The sequence below is a fragment of the Toxorhynchites rutilus genome, chromosome 3 (genome assembly GCF_029784135.1).
Source record: "Toxorhynchites rutilus septentrionalis strain SRP chromosome 3, ASM2978413v1, whole genome shotgun sequence".
Taxonomy (NCBI): domain Eukaryota; kingdom Metazoa; phylum Arthropoda; class Insecta; order Diptera; family Culicidae; genus Toxorhynchites; species Toxorhynchites rutilus.
In genome coordinates this window covers 36,282,894-36,307,367 of record NC_073746.1, presented here as the reverse complement: position 1 = coordinate 36,307,367, position 24,474 = coordinate 36,282,894, and the positions used below count along the sequence as shown (strand labels likewise).

Genomic DNA, 24,474 nt, shown 5'->3' with positions numbered 1-24,474 from the left:
AACAAACCACCCGGATCATAAGGGGCTGTCCACAAACCACGTGGACACAAAAAGCACAATTCTAGACTCCCCTCTCCCCCTCCGTGGACAAGCGTGGACATTGACCAGACCCCCTCACCCTGTTGTCCACTTGGACATTCCTGCATATATTTTTTTATTAAAAATTACCAAGTAAACACCTCGATTGCGCCCTTATTTCATTTCAAATTTATTTAATGTTAGATTTTATTTCTCAGAAAGGACTGTTTCAAATGACTTTTCCACTCACGCGAATAAGAAATTAGGAGTTCAAGGATTTAGAGGCGAATGAACCGAAAAGTTTAAAGCCTCTTTAAAACAAAGAATGTCAATAGGAGTTCAAGGAAGTATTCTTGAATCATTTGCTGCCGTTTTTGCATTGAAACCACCGTGTTATTCAAACAGAATAAAGCATCCTTTCATTAAAGTCGGAAGTCCTTTACATGGTTTATAGGACTGGGGCTTCGATTCTGGACTACCCTGCTTTTTTACCAGTTCTCACCACAATCGATAACATATGTAGATTGATCTCACGAATAACAGAACTGCCGAAGAATAGGCAGTATGCGAGTTTTATTGAGCTTAAACGAGCTTACCTCTGCGTCTCTCAATTCATCGCGAAAGTGTACATTTTTGGAAAAAGTAATGCAAGTGAAAAATTAAATCTTCACGTTCCTATGTCTATTCTCAGTCACCAAACCTTTTTTACTGTGCAGAACTGTAGTCAAAAACCAGGACCTTATTTTGAGGGACTGTGTCGAAAGATGGCAAACGAACGACAGTTTTAGAATATATTTTTTTTATATAAAAACAGCATTTTAAAACACATTATTAAGTAGATCACAGTAAATTGGACACATCTAAAGTTCACAACGAATTGAAAAAATCTTGTTTATCTTTCATTATCATACAAATTATGCATCACTGCTCTTTCAAGCAAAAATAATTCCTACCAGTATACGACCAGTTGAATACGACCGCAAAGGGTTAACCTGCAATTGTGTATCTATATAAAAATTATCATTATTTCGACATTTTTATACAATTTTGGTACATAGTCATGATTTGCAACTAGAGTATGCATTTTGCATGATTTATTTTGAAATGAAGAAAATCCTCTGACACCAAAACTTGAGCAAAACGGTTCAAGGAGAATGATGACGGTCCACGACCAGGAGCTCCAGTCATACTGACTTTTGGAAGAAGATTGTTTGGACCGATTAAAGTAAGTTTGAGGTTAAAAACACAAAGAAATGACAGCCTGAATTCTGAGCTATCCAGCCTACTCAAGCAACAGTTAAACACGGTGGAGAATCGTTTCTTGTGAGGGATTGTTTTTCTTGGAATGGGGTGGACAGTCTCGTCAAGATCGATGTAAAGAAGACTGCTGAGTCCTACGTCATTGTCTTGGAGGAAAACTTGCCGAAAAAAAGCCGTTACTCAGGAAAATGAATATAAAAGCTATATTTTCCAACAGGACAATGATCCCAAGCACACCTTGAAGGTGCGCTATTTTCAGTCCAAAGAGATTAAAATGCTTGAATACGACCATAAAAAGCGTTTCGATGAATGGATTGTTCGTTGTGAAAAGTGTACCGCTTCTGAAGGGGCCTATTTTGAAGGCGATAATATAAATATAGGTGATACATAAGCATTTCTTTTAAAAACACGCGATAGTTGCCACACGCTTCTCGTACAGACCGAACTTCATCGTTGCTAGAAAGAAGCGACATCGCACTTGAAAAGTGGTAGGTTTTGAGGCTCATAACAGTAAACACACGTAGTTCGAACAAGTTCGTTATCAATTTGTATATATATATATTCTGATATTATCATTAGGTCGCTATAATTAACTATATTCTGTACTTAAATCTAATAAAATTCTATAAACGTAATTTCATACAGAAATCACAAGCATGAAGCCCTTAGCTATTGAGTTACATTAATGACATCAAGGTCATATTCTAGTCAGTCTTCCAGAGTTGTAATCGCATTAAGCCTCAAACTCCATTGCGGTGACCGTCAATAATCTGTGAGAAAAAACAAAACAAATAATTAGGTGAGTTCAAATCATCCGAAAACTTTGAACCATTTACCTGCTCATCGTCCTCGCTGTCCTCTTCATCGTAATCACTATCCGGTGGAGTAAGCGGTTCCGCGCCGCGATTCTTCAACCCGTTCAGCAATCGTTGGTTGTGTAGAATGGCGGCCAGCTGGTACGCGGTAAGACCAGCGTATGTCACCTGCTCTAGCCATAGATTGGGACATTCGTTCAGTAGCAGGTTCACAAACTGCTCGTTGCCGGCCTCGATCGCTATGTGCAGGGCCGTATAGCCCGATTTGGCTTCCTGGTGGTTAACACACGAAATTTAAACATTTGCTCGATTGGTTGGTATGAAGACTGAAATTACTTACCCGTGAATTGATGTCAGCTCCCGCCTTAACCAGACATAGTAGAATGTCGACGTTGGATAGTTCAGCAGCTATGTGGACGCATCGTTTGCCTAGAGTGAATAAGAAATACGCATGAGTAATGTGGTGGCTTATTTATGAAATGTAATCTTGTTCTAGCAAAGGTTCATCGTTTTTCTCACCATCGTAATTTCGTGCTTCCAAGTTCTGAATAAGTTCGCCTTTCCTAACAGCAACACTTTTCTCCCTACTGGCGCCACCGCTCAAAAATTCTAGAAATTCCTTGACACAGTCGATTCTGTTTTTCAGGCAGGCTAGATGGAGTGCAGTGTTTCCTTCGGCATCGCGTAACTCACTCCTACTGCCAGCTTCGAGCAACCGTCGAACGATTTTACGTTGACCTGTAAGCATTGCTAGGTGCAGAGGTGTATGGCCGAAGGCGTTCTGAATATCCAGCCAGGATGCAGGAACTGATCCTATTAACTTCTCGACCATATCGCTGGACTCCTGTACGATGGCAACGTGAAGATAGCTGTGATTAAGTGGGGAAGATGATTAATATAAGATATTTTGATGGTTCATATGGTCTATTTTATCAATTCTTTAATATTATTGAACATAGTTTAGCATAATATAACGGTAATTTGTCATTTAGTGATTCATTCAAAAATACATTTCCTAGGATTTAATAAAATTTAATTCTAGTATTCCACCGACGGAGCGTTCATTTACATGCTATGTTTATGTAGTTAACATAGTTTGGCATAGCGTCAATAAACTATTCAGCTGTATTATTTATTACGTGGTTTGCGTGGAATGCAATTTGTGGGCCAAATGTTCCGCTTGCCGATCAGCTGGTGTTAATGGAAGCTTTTTCGCGAAATTAATGTGATTTTTGGATACAATAGAGTCTTTTCTTTTATTAGTCCACCAATCAATTGATTTACAAATACATATTCATAGTGAAAAACTCAAAATATGTTTGATTACATTTGTCTAAAGTTCCGAACAACAAAAATGCAATTTCTTCTTAAACTAAAGTGACCAGATGGCCAGAGGTCTAACGCGGGACACGAAAAACAAAACGTTATGTATATATGTTATGTGAACATAAACCATAGTTTAGCGAGTCTAAACTGATCTGTGTTATTTCCTTCCAAGTATGGGTACTCGATTGTGATTTTTCGGTGGTTTAGATTTTGCTTACGCCTGAAAATCACTCACTCAATCATTTACGCATTTACGCCTGGCAAGCACGATTCAAATTCTGCAATTTTCTTCAAATTACCGAATGGAATGCTCGTACTTTACGTTCGCCAAGTAAGCGATGACGTCGAATATATCATCCACATCAAGTTCTCGAAGAAGGTCCTTCTCTGACAGACGGGAAGGGAAGGTCCAATCCGCTCTTCTTTCGAGTCATATGGTGAACGGGGAGATATATAGTACGATGTGCTTACCGGAAGTTGCGAAGGTGATGTGGTCTTTATGCTGAACCTGGGATCAGCCCATTATGTCAAAAGATCACTGGAGAATGGATCGGCTGGAGATAACAATTGTCGCGAAGATCGCCAACCTTCCGAACATTTAGGCGAATGGCCATGGCTTTTAGACAAATGGCCAAATTGGAGAGGCAGTCGACCACCAAAGCCACGAAAAGGTAAAAGAACAAGCCGAGATGAGATGTTCATCGGTCATGGTTGAGGTTCGGGCCAACTTCCGTAAGACCGCCCAGCGCTTCACTTACGATACTTCATCAAACAACCCTGCCTCTTCCAGTTGAGTATACACTAGTTCTTCGGACTTATTTAAAACGTTAAGCCCTGACCGAGCTAGGGGACCAAAGATGAACTTTTCGTCTGACTCACGTTGGTTCCTGCGAATCAATAAGGAGCTTTTATAAAAATCATTTTCCAATTTTGTTGCTGTCGCTTCCAGTTGACACTCTCTTAACAAAAAGCCCACTGTCGGTGCGATGAAACCAGCTCATCTTATTAATCTTTGGATGCATTAGAAGCGCTCTTGAACAGTCTGCCAAATAAAAGTTTTTTTTTGAGGTTCATCCATTTAAGAAAATCAACATAATCAAGTTGTAATAATGAAATATATTGATATCGCGGGACATTTTCGTTTCTTTTGCCAAATGCGGGACGTTTCGCGGGACGGAATCTTACGCGGGACATTTTATTGAAATGCGGGACGTCTGGTCAGTTTATTTTAAACATAACTTTTGAGCTACTATATAATATGAATATGAATAATATAATATAATGAAATATATTGATATTGCGGGACATTTTCGTTTCTTTTGCCAAATGCGGGACGTTTCGCGGGACGTAATCTTACGCGGGACAAATTAAGAACTTGCTAGCGCAAACATATTACCGCTGGTTTTGACAGTCACTTTTTAGCAAATGCTTAGTATCAGTGGCGTCGAGTGAAGCTTTTGCACCCGGGCACCCCCGACCCCCCGTCAGAAATCATATTTATCCAATTTCTTCATAGAGATTCTGTTCATTCTGCACCCGTAAAATCGCGCATCCGGGGGCGGTCCGCCCCCTCCGCACCCCCCAGTCGACGCCACTGCTTAGTATTATGAGTTATAGGCAGTATCGATACCTGTAATTTATGTTAAAATGAAGCCTATACCACAAAGAAGGTCAGGATTATCATTATTCAATTATTTAATAAATTAAAGTTCAGTGAATTTACATTTAAAAATTATGTGTTCGGAATATGAGACAAAACGGTACCTATATCTTGCTTTTATTAAAAAAACGCAGTCTGCGGTTATTTATGTGTCTATTAGAACAATGTTTCTCGTTGGTTTGGACTACCCTATTTAGCGGCATACAAAATAAAACTAAGCTCAGTGATTGTCCAGTAAACACCAAAATATATACTCCCTGTAGTTCAAATCTTCTCGCGTAGAAAATAGACCAATACTGTACATTGGTAGGTACATGAACAGAGCCCATACAAGTATAGCAAATGATAATTTTGAAGTGCGATGTTTGACTTGTTGTGAATGGAATTTATAGCCCCTCTTCAATTCAGAGTGAAGAGGTAGGACGATCTCTACAATAATTGACACTCTACCTGTGTTCCACAGTGTCACTCTGGACACTTGATGTGATGTATAATGTTCTCAATGAACACAGGTAAGTCACAACAGATCATTTGTTTGTTTGTTTATGTTGCAGATTCCTTAATTCCCCATCATGTTGATTTTCCCTTATACCTAATTTAGGACGTAGCTTCACACCGAACTTTGTCTAGCGAAACATTATTGGCGGTACAAAATACACTCGACAGAAAAATTAGAGGAGGCCAGAAGTACCAATACCTTCGTGACTCTCAGAATGAACGATTCGTAACAAACATATTCGTATGCAGCAATTCCAAGCAAAAATTTGTGTTAGTCCAGAAAATCTTTGAAAAAACAGAAAAAATTTTTTTTTTTCATTTTTCCCGATATTGTTGCCGACTACACCTACACACACCAAGATAAAAATATGAACGTAACATATTCTTATACAATACAATACAATAGAGTTATGAATTTCCAAAGTTGAGATATTTTGGTTGTGGTAACTTATTGGACAGAAGATAAGAATATGGAAAATCCAATTTTTCTGCAAGTCTAATATTTTTCAAAGAATTAGTTTCAATTTAATATTTGGATCATCTGAATCGATCCATTAGTTCAAAAGATATGAATTTTTCAAAAAAGTCATTTTTGGAAAAAGGGGGAAAAATTATTTTTCGGATAAACGGTTCATGAAAAATCATAAATCGAAAACGATAAAAATCACTTCTCTGATTTTTGGATTGTACCCCAATTTGTGAACTATTGCTGTATTTGCCTGAAAATAGTGTGTTCAAATATCTTCTGTTCAGAATTTGAAGCATGCGAAGCATGCGAAACTTGATTGAAAATACGAACATTACTTGAATGATAATTTGAATGAAAATTTCTGCCTACTGGATCTTTTTTTCATTCATTTATAGCAGATTATTACCTTTCATAGCACATAACACAAAAACAGCAAACAAAATAGATAAAACATCTACAAAAACTGAAATATTCACGATACTTGTTTTTACGGAATTTACTAACGCAAACATTTTATCACTGGTTTTGACAATTACTTTTTTGCAAATGCTTAGTATCCGTGGCGTCGAGTGAAGCTTTTGCACCCGGGGCACCCCCCACCCCTCGTCAGACATCATATTTATCCAATTTCTTCATAAAGATTCTGTTCATCCTGCACCTGTAAAATCGCGCATCCGGGGGCGGTCCGCCCCCTCCGCACCCCCCAGTCGACGCCAATGCTTAGTATTATGAGTTATAGGCAGTATACCTGTAAATTATGTTAAAATGAAGCCTATACCACAAAGAATGCCAGGATTTTCATTATTCAATTATTTATAAAATTAAAGTTCAGTGAATTTACATTTGAGAATTATGTGTTCGGAATTTGAGACTGTTCGGAATATGAGACATAACGGTACCTATATCTTGCTTTTATAAAAAAACGCAGTCTGCGGTTATTTATGTGTCTATTAGAACAATGTTGCTCGTTGGTTTGGACTACCCTATTTAGCGGCATACAAAATAAAACTAAGCTCAGTGATTGTCCAGTAAACACCAAAATATATACTCCCTGTAGTTCAAATCTTCCCGCGTCTGGTTTTGACAGTCACATTTTTTGCAAATGATTGGTATTATAAATTATAGGCTGTATCGATAACTGTAAAAGATGTTAAAATGAAGCCTGTAACCCAAAGAATGTCAGTGTTATGATTATTCAATTATTTATAACATTAAAGTTCAGTAAATTTTCATTAAAAAATGAAGTGTTCGGAATTTGAATCATGCATGGAAATTTGATAATATTACGAACACTCCTTTAATACTATTTTTAATGAAGATTTCTGCATAAAATATCTTTTTTTTCATTTATTGTAGACTCTTACCTTTTCTAGCACTTAACATGAAATCAGCAAACAAAATAGTTGAGAAAACTACAAAAACTGAAAAATTTACATTAAACAAGCATTTTGCAGAATTCGCTAACGCTAACATTTTATCATTGGTTTTGTCTGTCATTTTTTTTGAAAATGCTTATTATTATAAACTAGCTAACCCGGCAAACTTCGTCCCGCCCATTTACTTGATTAATTCTCGAGTAATGCAGAAATTTGTGTTTTATTTGTATGGCAGCCACCCCTAAGAGAAGGGGGAGGGGTATCTAACCACCATAGAAACATTCATTGCACCCTAAAGTTTCCATATGCCTAATTTGGTTTAATTTGCTTGATTAATTCTCGGGTAATGCAAAAATTTGTGTTTCATTTGTACGGCAGCCCCCTCTAAGAGAGGGGGAAGGAGTATCTTAACACCATAGAAACATTTATTGCATCCTAAAACCTCCACATGCCAAATTTGGTTTCATTTGCTTGATTAATTCTCGAGTAATGCAGAAATTTGTGTTTCATTTGTTTGGCAGCCCCCCCTTTGAGTGGGGGAAGGACTGTCTAACCATCATAGAAACATTTATTGCACCCTAAAACTTTCACATTCCATCTTTGGTTTCGTTTGATTGATTAATTTCCGAGTAATGCAAAAATATTGTGTTTCATTTGTATGGCAGCCCCCTCTAAGAGAGGGGGAAGGAGTATCTTATCACCATAGAAACATTTATTGCATCCTAAAACCTCCACATGCCAAATTTGGTTTCATTTGCTTGATTAATTCTCGAGTAATGCAGAAATTTGTGTTTCATTTGTATGGCAGCCCCCTCTTTGAGTGGGGGAGGACTGTCTAACCATCATAGAAACATTTATTGCACCCTAAAACTTTCACATGCCAACTTTGGTTTCGTTTGCTTGGTTAATTTCCGAGTAATGCAGAAATTTGTATGGCAGCCCCCCCTTAGAGAGGGGGGAGGGGTCTCAAAATATCACGAAAACCTTCCCCGGCCCCAAAAACCCCTACATACCAATTTTCATGTCGATCGGTTCAGTAGTTTCCGAGTCTATAAGAATCAGACAGACAGACAGACATCACTCCATTTTTATATATATAGATTATATGCTTTATCGATATCTGTTAATGATGTTAAAATGGAGCCTATACCCCAAATATTGTCAGGGTTTTGATCATTCAATTATTTATAACATAAAAGTTCAGTAAATTTACATTCCTTTACATTCATTTACATTCAAATTCACATTCAAAAATGAAGTTCGGAATATGAGACAAAACGGTACATTGTTTTTGCGAACAAAAACGTTATCACTGAACGCAGTGAGACGATGATTATTTCAGTTTATTCGTGATGATAGTTGTTCAGTGCCGACGTCTGGTGGCGACTTTAAATTCGGGGCCATAATCTGGGTCCCTTACTCGAAAGTGTAATCTCTATCAGATAAGAAGTTACGAAGCCAGTTTTAAAATGTTGAAATTTGAATGAAAGATTTTACATCACGTTATTTAATTACTTGAAACACGTGTTCCTGATTCTCACTTAACCATCTGTCTATACATTCCCGATATTTTTACTGAAACTCCTAATTATGATATGAAATTGTCTTCAGACACAATTTTCGTAAGGGATTTAATTTTCATTACAGCAGCGGCTGTTTTTTACTGTTTTTCAGACTTTACTGATTTTTGGATGGATTAATCGACGCAAATAATTCATTCCATTCGATTATAAATTACTTGATAATCGTTTTTTGTTTTCAGTATTCGATTAATGGATTAATCGAACGGTTTTTTTTCTGTATTATAGTGACTTTCAACACTTTTGGCTGGTTCGTCACTTTTTACTTCCATTTATGGAAGAATGTCGGGAGCGAGAATTGAACTCGTGACCTTTAGCGTGAGAGGTATGGATGTTACCGCTACACCAGATCGCCTCCTCTCAATCGAACGGTTACCGGACATCGGTAGCTGTGTGTTTACACCGTTTTTCGCTTTCGACAGTATCCATGGAAGTATCGAAAGGAAAAGCGCTTACAGAGAGAGTAAAAATAAAGAGAGTGGTATCCAAGACGCATTGTTGACGTAGGATTACGAATTTCATTCATTCGATTCGCTTCGTAATATATTGAGTTGAGGAATAAATTCATAGCGTTTTTATATTTCATTTATTTTACAACGATTTGTGTGCAAAGGGTAAGTATCAATTAGATGGAGTTCTTTCTGATCTACAAAACTATGTAACTGTATTTTTAAGTTATTTAATTTTTCATTAGTTTTGAGGCTGAAAAAATAAATTCCCATGAGGCAAAAATCAACATTTTCGACACTAGCTCATCTTTCTATCAAGGCCACTTTAGCGGAAATTGTCAATGGGTGGAGCTCAGGGCGCAAATTTTTTCTTATGCATTGCCTCTGCGCGTCAATACAAGCTATGTATTATACATATCCTGCATATTTTAAGAATGCACTCAAGAGCGTGACAGTAGCCACAAGTCACAATTTAATGCTACAATATAATGCTCGGATGTAATGGTATTTGTATACTAAAATGCCTCGCCTTGCCACTATGTTTCGTGCTTCTTATTGATGGTTTGGTTGTGGAAGCTCAAAAATCACAAAACAAATCTGGCTTATTCGTAAATTCAAAGTATTTGGGGACTGGTAAATCATAATCTAACAAATTTCAATTCGATTGGTCCACAAATCATCAAAACCCCTCCGCTGCAAAATGAGTTATTGATGTCAAATCTGTTTCATAAAAACGTAACATCGTTTCTGCCTTGGCACACTTACAGAGTATCGTAGTCCTAAATCAGAAGATCACATTGAAGAAGCCGTTGAAATTAGGGAAATTAGTTCGCAATTACTTGGCAATTCCCGCAGAATGTAATTACACATGAATCGAGGTTGATAATACGAATTGTTTCGAATGCCTGAAAGTCACAGATGCAAATTAAGGGGGTAGTACACCATGAACATCATAAAAAGTATGTGATTTTCAACGAGAAAATAAATAACTATGATTAATCTGATATCACAGTTTTATTATGTATATATTATTTAACAAACGAAAAAAATATTGGTGTCATTTGGACTGTCCCCTGAAGATCCGCAACCGGTTTGTCAAACCCTTGCAGCCAAATCCTTGTAAACTGGTGGGAGTTCTACAAGTTCTTCTAGTGGATCGATTTCAACCAATGATCCTTTTACGTAATTAAAAAAAAATAATTTTTGACGAAATGGCGACATTTTTTTGTGAAAAATTGGGTTTTTGCCTCAAAAGTCAAGACAAAAACATTCATCAAAATTTTATTTTTCAAAATATCCAAAAAAAACCTACGTGCGATGACAGGAAATTTTGTGAAGAATCTGGGAAAAACTATTTCATCAAAATTGGATGGACCGTTCCGGAGGTAGAACTCCCACCAGTTTTCAAAACTTAGTTTCGAGAAAAACGCGTTCAGGTGAGGTGGAAACGTCTATTCGACCATATTCTGATTTGATTAGCTCTACTTAGACTGCGATATCGAAGAAAAAGATCTTTGTCGGACTGCATTATTTTCTTCTACCGAATTTCTATAAATAGAATTAGTTTTTAGCACCTTGACAGACGCTCGTTAGAGTCTTTTACAGGTACTAGATAAAACTTGTTGAGTTTGAACTTTAAAAAAAAAATAAAAAATGGTCAAGATTCAAACTTACGACTTTTGCGTCGATGATCCTCCATGAAAGCATTTGCTCCGTTAAGACAATTAAAAATGTGGTGCCAAGCAGTCAAACATGAGCTTAAAAACACTGGCAGCAAATGCTCAGTTTGGTAGTCTGTCATGTATTGTACAAAAGCTGCTTTGCAGTTGAATAAACGTTTTCAAGCCGTTTCTCTGGCATATTACCCAGGTAAAAATCGATAGTTAAATAAAAGCTTCACTTTGGTCTAAGTAAGCTTTTAGAAAACGAATAGTTCAGCTTATTGTCTTATTGAACACTCAATACTATTGTTCGACCATTATTACACTGACTAATTTTATTATAACTAATGATCGGTTCGTGTCGGTAGGGCAGAGTGTAAATAGTCGAATAAAGGATTTCAGCCTTAAATTGCGTCTGTTCAGCTTCTTCATAAGTTGTTGAACAAATGAACCACCCTCAAAATATTTCACTGGCGTGTTATCCAACTTAATATAAATGATTGAACAATGGCTTCAATTAGGACTGAATAAGCTTTTATACAACATATAGTCAGGAAATCGTCTTATCAAGTACTCAATACTATTGTTCGAACATTATTCAACTGACTAGTTTATTAACAGCTAATGATTGTTTGTTGGGTTATTTGGAGAGGAAAGCAGTCTGTGACTGTAGATGAGCTCAAGATTTCAATTTTAGAGGCATGGGAAAAAAATATGATTTTGATTCAAGTCTCAAAAGACTTCTTTCGAACTGAATCGGTGTTAAAATTATGTATGAAAACATTTATTCCAAATTCTTATTATATGCGCTGCTATGGAAGATGGCCTTAGGAAATTAGACAGAGCTTATGTGCAGCGTGATTCAGAGTAACTGCCACCGATTTTCTAAACTGTCTTGTTCAAAACGTGAATACAAATTTAAGTGGTTTTATTTAGAAGTTATTGTAAAATGTCTACTTGACGTGCAAGTTTGTATTGCAAATTCTTTCGTTGAAAAAGACGCTACAGCAGAAGATCTTGAAGAGGCTGGAAGTGTTCGGAGTAGAAAGCAGATTCATCTTTCGCACCATATAACGGTTCAAGAAGACTGATACATGGAAAAATTCAACAAAGACCAAAACTTAAGCGGTTTGTCACATGCGGTGAAAACAATGAAACAGCGGATTCGTCGAAATCCTAATCAATCTGGATGCATGATGACCAGGCAGCTAGGTAGACATTCCTCCATGCCATCCATGCAAAGTATATTTAAGAAGGATTTTGAACTTACAACCTACAGAAAATAACGATATCACAGTCTCACTTACAAGCAGATAGTAAGAGTTCAAAAATGTCGTAGCTCGTAACTCTCTCAAGCGTAAGAATGGCGGGAGAATGTTGCTGCAGCAAGATCAACGGTAGAATCAACAGAATGATCGAATATATGCAGCACAGCTTTCAGAAATACGCTAGGATAATTTGACAGATTCAAGGGCTGTTTGGTAAAAATATGGGATTAGAAGCCACTAGTAGCCATGCGAGAGAGCCGCGAGCGTGAAATTTTTGGGTGACAATTACTCTGAACCACCTTATATATCGCCTCCACTTCTGAATGCATACGTTATTCTAACTCAATAACATTTTTCAATAAAATATATGATATATTATGTTTTATTTGCCGATTGCAATTGATTAATACATATGAAAATGTTCATTGGGATGGGATTACGCTTGACTTTTCGACAGTGTTGATAATAAAACCGTTTCTTGTTACGACTTGATTTATAAAACAGCTTCCAAATTTTGTAGACTACATTTTTTTTCGATTCCATCCAAAGATGATTCCTTAATTCAGGGATGAAATTCGAAATTATTTCAAAGATTGTAGATATGTGAGTATTTTTAGACAAAAAAGGCCTTTTATGATTAAATTTGGGTGGATGTTATGATGATTCAAAATCAAAATAATCAACATATTTTCGAGAACACCAATCGTTTTACAATATCTTCTTTTTTAGTTGCCGTATTGATTCGAGCAGTTCTACTGTTGAGCCATGAAAATTATTTAGACAACACGTTAGTGGTTGAGTTCCTCGTTAATATGTTTGAAAGACAAGAAAGCTCTCAGACGTTCGATCTACTTGATCAGCTCACGCCGTTGTAAATGGATTTGAAACCAAATACACATAAATATAAAGAAAACGTCTCCAAGTACATCTCCGATCGATTTATGATCAAAATTAAATTAAAATGTTTCAAGACTAAAACTGAAGAAGATTTAATTGTGAATATTCAATTAACACTTATTTTCTGAAAGAGCATGAACAATATTCTGTAGTCTTCCACAGGTCCCTCCGATTTCATAAATCAAATTTACGAAATGTATTCGTTTTGAATTGATGATTTGATTAATTTAAATGGATTTAGTTAATATTCAGTAACTTTTGAGAGAATTCATATGATACATTCAAAATATTAAAAGTAAAAATAATACTCACGTGTCACCATCGTCGTCCTGGTGGAAGTACTTCTCCCACTTCAACGGGGGCACCACTCGGTTAGATTTCAACTGCAGCTGAAGGAAACTTTCACACAGGTGGCAATAGTCACTGTAGACCCGTTCCCGGACCGTAGGACAAATCTTCTGGCTGGAATCGGTACCAATCATGCCAGAATCGTTGTGTTTTTGGCAATTGAATTGACCTCCTTCTCCCGATTCGGACTTGAGTTGGATGGTACTTCCATCAGATGCAGAATTTTGGTCCGAGTCAAATCCAGAATCACTGGATTGTGTTTCGTACAGCTTTTGCTCCACTTTCGGAGGAATTTGGCTATTTTCACGGATGACGTTCTTCATTGAATCCATGGCAAGAAAATGAGAGAGTCTGAAGGAAAAGATGTGAGAAAAAACACTGTGAGCACAACCTTCGTACCACACGTTTGGGACAATACTGGACGACTTGCTACTTGTCAGGCTGCCTTTTTATTCCAAATTAAACAAACAATTATGGAAGAAGATCAATGTTGCCATTCCCCAATCATTGATTGTTTCCAAACTCATTGATGAAATGTAAACATACCCGGCTTGGAAGTTATCGTGAATGAAGCATACAAAAAGGCAGTACTCCGCCTTCAGAATCCTTCCGTTGACCATTCATAATTTTATGCATCTACCTGAATTAATTCATTCTTGCAGCAAGTGAAAAGTAACTGACTCTGAACGGTACTTCTTACCTCTCTATGCTACAGTCAGGACGTGCCTGCGTATAATAGTTAATAAAACAAGTGTACCTTTTCCGGATCTGCTTATTCTTTTTCTTGGAAGGAACCCATGCGGGATCTGAAGGCAACTTACTGTAAATGTGCGCAAAAATCGTGGGAGGTAAGTGAAGTGAAATTGGCAAAAGTACACAGAAGATTTTTTTGTGGGTGGGCTAGTTTGATGACAAAACATACAAATGCAAATTTAAATCCTGGATGCAGAAACTGCCTTCCGGTGGCAAATCGCCCCTAAGGATTAAATCGATGTACATAATCAGTAGGAACAATACTGAAGTTTACTAAGAGCATCAAAGGCTTTTGAATTCTTACCCCAAGCAATCATATGATAATTTGGTTTGCTTTGAAAACAAAACATCGACGGGGAGAGGTTGTTCGATATGTCTTGAGGAACATGATCACCTGTTACAATATATCAAACCTGTCATGAGCGTTAGATAGTTTAATGTTTCTAATGGTATTTGTACACAGCCAAAAATGAAGTTGAAAGGTCAACGATTTTGTACGACTTTCGCTGGGGCTTACAGTGTATCGATCAATTTATTTCAATATTTTGGAATAACCTGGGTCACTGTGTTTCGCTGATTCTTCGAATTGAACCATGGTGGTCAGGCGCTCCAGGGCGAATTTCGTAAGTGCTATAGGATAAACGAATGTAGATGTTGTGTGTACAGTTATGGGCTCAGAAAACACCCCCATTTGAATTCAAAGTGTTCCGATATTGAATTTTCTTTTAAACTTCTCAGTATTCAAGTCAATACTACGTAAGAAAAGGTTAAGTAGAAGACCATTTTTTCCATTTCAGTAGGGTGACCAAATAGTTCAGGAATGAAAACGAGACACGTAAGCCGAAAAAGATGATCAAGAAGTAATATCTTCTAAAGAACTGTATTGAGTGAATAAAAAACGACAATACAACCAATCACTCAAATATTCTTAGATGCACCTGCTTTGTTTTCCACAACGAAAGAATGTTTCCTTACATTCTAGAAATTTATTTTCCATTTCGAAAATATTGACACACAACGAATCGCAACTGGTAAAGATATGTTCCACTTTATTTTTCTCATAAATTATAGCTCCTGTAATCTATATGAACGGGTTTTTTAATGCTACTTTGAATATCAGACCATTCCGGAATGGACTGTAACTTTTTAGCGTACAACGTCGAACCACACTCGTGGTGATTAGACTGTGACAAAACCTACAACATCGAACCCGACGCTCGCTCCACCTAGTGGAACGATTCGATGTGCCCGTGATCGATTTTTCAATGTACTCCAACGCAGTATCGTAAAATTTTTACATAGTTTTAAGAAATGTTGCCTCCTCAACTAGTTCTAACTCAACTAACCACTATATTAACTAGTTTTGACGTAGGGCTACTTTTTTCAGCAAGGGTTGTAACCTGAGTTCTAGGTTCCTCGACGACACATTGAGGAAGTCCGTCAATAGCCATATTAATGCATCACACTTACACAACAGAACAACCGATCAGAGCATACCTTGGCCGGGGTAAGTTGGGAAGAGAGACATTAGTGATCAGTGGGTAATTTCATCTCCTTTGATCTCTCTAGAGAACTGAAAATCATGGAGGAAGCTGGTCACTCATTTGGGAAGATATAGAAGGGGCTAGCATAGAAGGACGGGCTCTTTTATTTTCTGGATTAAAAGTTACAAATCAGCAAGCTGCGTGCACCCCCAACCCCCTGGCCACGTTCCGTTCCGTTCATCGAGGAGAGGACAACATACCCAGCCCAGCCCGATTGGAAACACAGCCATATACACACAAATACACTTTACATGAATTACAAATAAATATTGTTTAACTATAAACCTTGTCATCATTTGTATCGCACTGTTTTCCTTTTTATGTGGAGTGACGTAGAAGGTCGTCAACGGTTCCCTAGTATTCAGACCTGGACGTCGCCTTGTAGGGGGTCGCACACTTGAGTCGAGTGTCCAGGTTCTTCGCAACGTCTGAACAATTGATAAATCCTTTGTCTCCATCTCATGCGCTTCTGGGCAAGGAGGCAACAGAGTATCAAACCAGAAAACAACTTCTTATGGAGTAGTTTTCTAGTTAATAACTATTTTTACTGCAAACCAATCGAATTGGAAAGTCTCTAAGAATTGTTTGATATGCTATACATTACGATTCCTTAATCCGTGAGCGGTTTAAATTAATTGAAATTTGAAGCACACTCTTTTTCCCAAACATTCGTTCTGTATGTGTCCTTACCTACCCGTATTTTTTATTCCGAGAAATGGAGAAAATGTTTATATACCACTGCGAATGGGCCGTGCGTGAATCGCTGGCTAGAAATGTAAATGCAGCGTTCGTTCGTACGAACATTGTGGATAGATGATTATATTGGGTATAAATAAGCCATTCGCAATTTCTAATACTCTGTTTCGCTCCAACTAGCGAGCAGTCAGTAATCTCACCTAATGCTGATGTCACACACAACGGGTTTGCTCGATACAAACTCAAAAAGCGGTTCAAACGGTTGAAAATCTGTATGCTGTATCATTTGAAAATATAGTACACTAGCTGACCCGGCAAACTTCGTCCCGCCCAAAATTTGTTTTTTGTTATCAATACCTTTAAACATTCACGTTTTTTACTAAGCGCAAGTTCATGGGTCAAATCGCAAAACTTTTCATTGATTAATCTTCTAATCGACCCTGTTGAATTCACCTTTTACTATAAAATTCCTAGTACTTCTACCAAAACTCATCATTATAATATCAGATTATTTTCTGATACAATTCTCGTTCAAGATTTTTCAACCACTTGCAAATAACATGTTTCTCCGTTACATGGAATAAATGTTTGTTACAGAAAATATGATAGAATAAAGACAGCCCTAAATCGGACAATTCCTTCCTCGAGTTTTGCTCTTATCAACATATTCGGCAATCCATTTTTATTGGTATAGATAGAAGAAGATGAAGATATTTCGTTAGCGCAAACATCAAATGGACTAACAACGCTTGTCACTATGTAATTGTAGAACATATGGGAATTCAATTTTCCGAATTTTCCCTTTTTCCTTCAGACTTTTCCGAAAATTTTCAATTGTCATGTTTGATTGGAATATTTTTGGTTGAAATATGTGTAACATTTTTATGTGACCCCCTCACCATTCCAGAGGAGGGGTGTCATACCATCATAGAAACATTTCTTATACCAAAAAACCCTCACATCCCAAATTGTGCTTGATTAGTTCTCGAGTTATGCAGAAGTTTGTATTTCATTGGTATGGCAGCCCCCCTCAGAGAGGGGGGAGGAGTGTATCCATCATAGAAAAGTTTCGTGCCCCCTAAAACTTTCACATGCCAAATTTGGCTCCATTTTCTTGATTGATTCTCGAGTTATGCAGAAATTTGCGTTTCATTTGTATGGCAGAACGCCCCCCACCCCTAAGAGAGGGGGGTGGAGTGTCTAACCACCATAGAATAATTTATTGCACCCTTAAACCTCCATGTGCCTAATTTGGTTTCATTTACTTGATTTTTTCTCGAGTAGTACAGAAATTTGTGTTTCATTTGTATGGCAGCTCCCCTTAGAGAGGAGGGAGGAGTGTCTAACCACCACAGAAACATTTATTGCACCCTAAAACCTCCAAATGCCTAATTTGGTTTCATTTTCTTGATTAATTCTCGAGTAATACAGAAATTTGTGTTTCATTTGTATGGTGAGGTGGAAACTCAGGTGGAAACAATCATTATCATGTAGATGGATGTCTGAAGCATTTTTTCACAAAGCTTCTTACGAGTGACATGATCACGTCCATTTAAATCTTGAATTAGTATAATTTTATAGAGATGAAACCTAAAGCGTAGCGACAGCATATTTGCGCACAGACCGTCTCAATGACTGCTCAATTGAATCTCTTAGTCGTTTCAAATTTTCAGGTGTTCTTCAAAACCCATGCTTTAAATTGCTTCTTACCAGATATTAGTTCGTGACCTTTCATACATTTATTTGTCTTGTTGAAAGAGATGATGAATCTGCCATTAAAGTTGCTGTTAATTTTGATGACTTTATTAGAGTTCATCAAAAAAATTGGGAAGAAGTATTTTTGACTAGTGAGGTTCAAAGAGTTTTTAAGAAATATAGATGGTCGCATCCACGAAAAGATCGCATTGTTGGCAAAGGACTACGGAATTATTTTTTTCAATTCGGTTGTTTACCACTTTGGTTGGAGATGGAGTAGAAAGGCCGGTGACATACCTTTCAATTGTGCCGTAAGAAGTGTGTTTCCTGTAGCAATCACACAGATAAATCCCGTCCGAATTGCTTTAAAAATCGGGATCGGTTCCGAGCGGGGAATGTCACACTGTCGACTAAAGTCTCGTTGGTTTCACAATCACTAATTGGTTTCATGAAAAGCAACTATGACGAAACCCTGATGTTCACCGCCCAAACTATTATAGTGAACGAAAATGAATCTCAAGACGGCACCGGCCTTTCTACTTCATCTCCAGCCAAAGTGGTAAACAACCGAATTGAAAAAAATAATTCCGTAGTCCTTCGCCAACAATGCGATCTATTCGTGGATTCGACCATCTATATTTCTTAAAAACACTTTGAACCTCACTAGTCAAAAATACTTCTTCCCTTTTATTTTGATGAACTCTAATAAAATCATCAGAATTAACATCAACTTTAATGGCAGATTCATCATCTCTTTCAACAAGACAAATAAATGTTCGAAAGGTCACGAACTAATCTCTGGTAAGAAGCATGTTTTATGGAAACCCATGCTTTAAGGGTTTCCATAAAAATCGTAGGACAACAGGACATTATTACAAATATTTTTTTTTCTGAAAATAAGATACTCAAAATACGGTACAAATTGATAAAATGACGTCAGACTCAATATTGTTGAAAATTTCAGTATTGTTGATTTATTTTTTAGAAACACAAAAAATACTTTTGTTCGTAAGGCGTCGTGCACAAATTACGTAAATTCACGCGCCCCTAGCTTCGATTCTGAGACCGAAAGAGGTGTGTTTCCTGAGCCAAGATGATAAGCACGTGATGTAATGGGCAGTAAGCAGGCACCGCCTCATGCAGCTCGAATATTGCGTTAATCTACCAAATCATGATGTTGTCATGGCTGGAAGACATAAGCTTATTCCGTATGTTATCGCAGGATGCAAAACAAATCTAGGGCACCTCGATCATGCTGAAGTTGTTCTATGCAGTGTTCCAATATGCGTTGCAATTTTTCAGGAGAGCACTGTTCTTCGAACGCATTTCCTCATGGGATCGATTTTCAAAGTATATGCGAGCTGCCTGAATTCGAGATTATTCGGTACCGAAGAATAATCAAGGCAGTAACCATAATTAATGTGAATAGAGGACCAGACGAGAACCCTTGTTTTAAAAAGGCCATCTCCAGCACGCAGTGCATTCAACTGAGTTGGATTGTCTCTTTTCCGGCAGGTTAAATACTTCTTCGTGATCATGAGGGATCTCACTTGGATGGAAAACTCGAAGCAAGGGACCCGGAATTGTAAATGAAACATTTTTAGTATGCAGGGGAATCGTTAGCTATATGTGGAATGACCTAGCGATCGATGGACATCCCGTCAAAGCAGAATATAGGGGAAGGATGGTAAAGACGGATACCTTAAGTAAACGTTGATTTTTTCTTGAATTTCACAATAAATATATAGCTATCTCACCACAAATTGATAGTCTAGGTCTCTTTTTATAATAAAATTTGTCTTTGATGCAGAAATTTTGCAAAATGCATGTGTTCGGCATTTGAAAAAAAATAAGATTGAGTCGGGAAAGACGGACACCTGGGGTGGGAAAGATGACCACTATCTGAAAATTCAAGTTTATGTACTCGATAAGTTTTGGTGGTCTTCAAATAGGCCTTAAAAATGATCGAACAAAAAGGCTAGACTAAAATCACATAAAAGGCTTGCAATTTGTATCATTTTTCCATGCCTCGTTTCGGCTGTTTCGTGTGTTGTTTCGATCGATTTTTGAAAATATATTTATTGTTTCTCGATGGTATTTTTTCCGGATCCTGGCATGTATTAATCATGTAAACAAAAAGTAAGTAAACTTTCAATTCTCGAATTCTAGTTGCAGCGGATGGTCATCCGCGAAATCGCACAGTATTTGGGACGATCCAAAACCTTCGTGTCCAATGCCCTCCACGACCACAATAAATCCGAAACGACTGGACGCCCAAGGGAAACGACCGTGAAGGATGACTCTGTCATAGAGCGAGCCTCCAAGAAAGATCACTTCAAGGCCTCGAAAAAGATCCGGGACGAACTGAACTTGTCCGTGAGTACCCGGACAGTTCAGCAGTGGCTGGTGGAGCAGGGCTAGGCGGTAAAAGCCCCCGGAAGGTTCCGATGCAGACGCCGAAGCATCTGAAGGCGCGGATGAAGTTCGCGAAAGGCCACATCGATTGGATCGGTCCGGATAAGGAAAAGCAGTGGCGAAATATACTGTGGTCGGATGAGACGAAGGTAAAACCTCATTGGCTCGGACGGAAAAACTTGGGTCCATCGCCCAATAGGCTGCGCTTACATGTCACAGCATGGAGGAGGGAACATTATGGTGTGGAAGTGCTTCTCCTGGTACGCGGTTTGCCCCCTGTGGTATGTGGATAAGATCATGGATCAATACCAAAATCATCAGGGATGTTATTCTGCCACACGCTTAGTGGGAGATGCCCCACGTTATCCTACATGAACTGCCATATCAGGGCAGTTCATGCAGGACAACGATCCGAAGCACACCGCCAAGACCGTCAAAAAGTGATTTCAGGATAATCGATGTCGATGTCATCGATGTCAGATAATCACTCCATGACAGTGGCCAACGCAGGATCTGAACCCTATACAGAACCTATGGGAGATCGTGAATAGGTTCGTGTACACGGAGAAGTCGAAGAATGAGCAGCAATTGAGAGATAGGACCCAAGCCGAGACCGTAAAGTGATGCGTAACAAAATTTACACGACCAAGTACTAACTCTAGAAGCTTTTCACGGTATAAATTTTCTTGTTTTTATTTTTTACCATGAATTTTAAAACCGGTCATAATTTTTGTCGCGTCATTTTAGTTGTTAAATATGCTTAAAACGCATTTGTTAATTAATGAATATTGTTTTAGCTACAGATGTTGTAATTTTTTCCGAACAATGCAAATAAATTATTATAAATGGATTGAATCACTGGATTGGATTATTTTTTCTCAAAGTTTTGTCACTTTTTTTTCTTGAATAGTGGTCTTAATGTTATGTCCGACACTTTATATAGTTCTACACAGAACAACAACTTATATCAAGTGTGTCAATCAACGTGTTCCAAATCTTGGCACCAACGAAGTCAAAATTAACATATTATCGAGAACACCAATCGTTTTACAATAACTTCTTTTTCGTTGCAGTGTTGATTTGGGCCCATAAAAATTATTTGAAGAATACGTTGTCTTTGTATGCTCCAAGTTGGATTATTTAGGAGCTGCTCAAAATTTGCTACTAGTTAGAGATTCTAGATATAGTGTATAAGGTGCATTCAATATAGCACGATCCTCGGGACAACAGTATGATTTGACAACGTAAGCTCTCACATCGCATCAAAAAAAAGCTTATTTGTCGCTCAAAATATCGCCGTATTGCCTGAGTTTAGCCCCTAAAAGAATCCTTCCCAATCCCGCGCATCAAAAATAATTTGCGTGGCCAACGTTTTTCGATGCTTGAAGCAACAGTTGATGCGTATAAAAGGCATGCTGGGAATATCTCTTTCGTGGGACAAGAGTGCCTCAAAAGCTGCTTTGTACACATACAAAAGTTCATTGATCTTCATGGAGAACGTTTAGAAATACTCAAGATATGTTCAAGTCTTTTACCACAAGATTCATCTAGCACTTCTAGTACAAGATATTCTTTGCATCCAGCGACTCGTTCCCATAGCACGATTTATTGCAGTCACACAAAAATAAATATTTATTACCTATAAGTCCTTTCTAATGAGCTGATAGTCACAATACATGAAAGATTCTACTACTTCAACGTATATTTTCCGTATTTTAACAGCTATTGCCCTCTATTCAAACCATTTCACTAACTCACCCGACGCATCGAAAACAAAAAAAAAAAAACTCGCAAAAGACTTCTGTGCTAGCGGTTCGGAGTGAACATTCCGAATGATCTGCTGGTCCCAACTTTTGCCGACTGACTGATGCAATTGACGCGAAAAAAAGAAGACAGAAAAAATGGGAAACAAACTGTATTTTCATGCCATTCCCATCGGCCATGGGTTTCAAACCGAGCGAGAGAAGAAGATGTGCTTACAAAACTCATAAGCTTGGATGAGTTTCCATTTCTTTTTGTCTCGCACACACCATTCTTCGGTTTGGGTTTTCCGAGCTCTCGAAAAACCCAAACTCAATAAAGTCATGCACTGACAAAGAATGCCTGCGGCGCGCCACATGTCCGCGCAACGAGCTCTAAAACTGCAGTTGTGTTTCTGCAAAAAAAAGTTTTTGAAGCAGTTTCGAGCCAATTGTTAAACATTATTATGAGAAGATCTATTAAGCCAATTAATTTAGTTATCTGACGAGAAGAAACATAATAGAAACTGGTTTAATTTTTAATGTAGATTCCGATTGGTAATCCCCGACGTATTTCCGCCGCTACTGTGATTTTTAGCACAGCATTTATGTCTGCTGCCAAAGCTTCAAGTTCGTTCCCATCGATCGTGCAGATTATCACGTTTACCATGGTTTCATCTTGCGGTCGAGTGCGGTTTGATCAGCATTTATTCCCAAACAGAAATACCGGTAAATTTGGACATTTCGAATAATTTCGAAAATTTACACACTTCCCAATCAACATATCAGTTTATTCTACTCTACAAACGTACACGTGCTTAGCTAAGCATTTTACGTCAAACGAAACGCGATTCATACGTTAATCAAATGCTCATTGTGGATAGAACCAGTTGTGGAACGGTTCCGCGTGCTTTCTTAGAATTGTTCGCTGTACATTGTGTAACGTTTTTTCTCCCTCACGTGAATCTGGCGCTTGTAGGAATGATAATAGGGCATCTCCCCTGGATTACTCATATTTCATAATCAATCCCCACAAAGTCTGTGTACTGTGTACTGCTCGGAAATCGTGGGATTCTATATCTCACCGCAGTAGAATATGGTTTCCACCAGAGTAGAAAATAGTTCCCACAGCTTGATGAATTTCCCTGTGGAAAATTGTTTCAGACGATAAACCCCGTTTCCAAATATAATAGATTGCTTCCGGGTGGAAAACTAAACGTTTATTTTACCCAAACCTAAATAGAATCGATCGATGCGTATATTCCGTAAAAAAATTACCCGGAGATTGTAAATAAAATACGGACGGTTATTTCAATCATCCAGGCCCTCCGGAAGGAATTCCGAATGGACGAAATCACGGATATCGAAGACACCAGTCAGCATTATCTTCACTTTTCATCCACTTTGATGAGGTGAAGTTTTTGAAGAAAATTGAACTCTTTTGGCACCAGTCGTGCTGCGACTTTTGTCATGCCCACAACGTCAATCAAAACGAACGGTGTGCAGTGTTGCCATATTCTCACCTGTACTGGAAGGGTTAAAAAACCTTCGTCATCTGTACTTTTTCTTTAAAATAATCTGCACCATTGAAATGTCTTTTGTTTTATTAAAATAAAATATAATATATTAAAATAAAATATAATTTACTCATCGGTTTGATGACATTTACACATACTCTTGCTAAAGTTAGGCAATGTTAGCTTACTATTAGTTGAGGGGCTTATAATGCAAGGGATGTAAGTGATTTGATAGATTTATCTTCATCAACTTTTTCTTTCCTATCGTCCACATTGTCAAATAAACTGGAAATGTGTCTGCAGTTGAGTTATTAACTATACAAAAAGTTGATGAAGATAAATCGATCAAGTCACTTACACCCCTTTCCTTTTAAGCCCCTCAGTTATTAAATGTTTCGAGCTTTCCCTGCTCGCTTAAATGCGTATCGTTGCTGAGCCGATTTCGAGGATTAGCTTTGTTGTTGTTATGATGGGAAAAAAGTACGCTCGA

General features: G+C 37.8%; 1 protein-coding gene across 2 annotated transcripts; it reads right to left on the bottom strand.

Moving 5' to 3' along the window:
- Positions 1 to 1,816: 1,816 nt before the first annotated feature.
- LOC129777291 (NF-kappa-B inhibitor cactus-like) lies at positions 1,817 to 22,579 on the bottom strand. Of its 2 annotated transcripts, none has more exons than XM_055783500.1 (6): positions 22,487 to 22,579; positions 13,590 to 13,976; positions 2,613 to 2,962; positions 2,434 to 2,522; positions 2,115 to 2,366; positions 1,817 to 2,048 (listed from the first exon to the last, which is right to left on the bottom strand). In XM_055783500.1, the coding sequence occupies exons 2-6, from the start codon at positions 13,955 to 13,957 to the stop codon at positions 2,019 to 2,021; spliced, it is 1,089 nt and encodes a 362-aa protein (XP_055639475.1). In that variant the 5' UTR covers positions 13,958 to 13,976; positions 22,487 to 22,579; the 3' UTR covers positions 1,817 to 2,018. The 2 variants fall into 2 exon arrangements, with proteins under 2 accessions (XP_055639475.1, XP_055639474.1); XM_055783499.1 differs by having other exon boundaries at positions 22,368 to 22,578.
- Between the last annotated feature and the right edge of the window lie 1,895 nt (positions 22,580 to 24,474).

Coding starts and splice junctions, on each gene's coding strand:
- LOC129777291 (XM_055783500.1), bottom strand. CDS start 13,957: ATGGATTCAATGAAGAACGTCATCCGTGAAAATAGCCAAATTCCTCCG. Junction 2,367..2,433: donor GAGCTGACATCAATTCACGG/GTAAGTAATTTC, acceptor GTTAACCACCAG/GAAGCCAAATCGGGCTATAC. Junction 2,049..2,114: donor ACAGCGAGGACGATGAGCAG/GTAAATGGTTCA, acceptor TTTTTCTCACAG/ATTATTGACGGTCACCGCAA.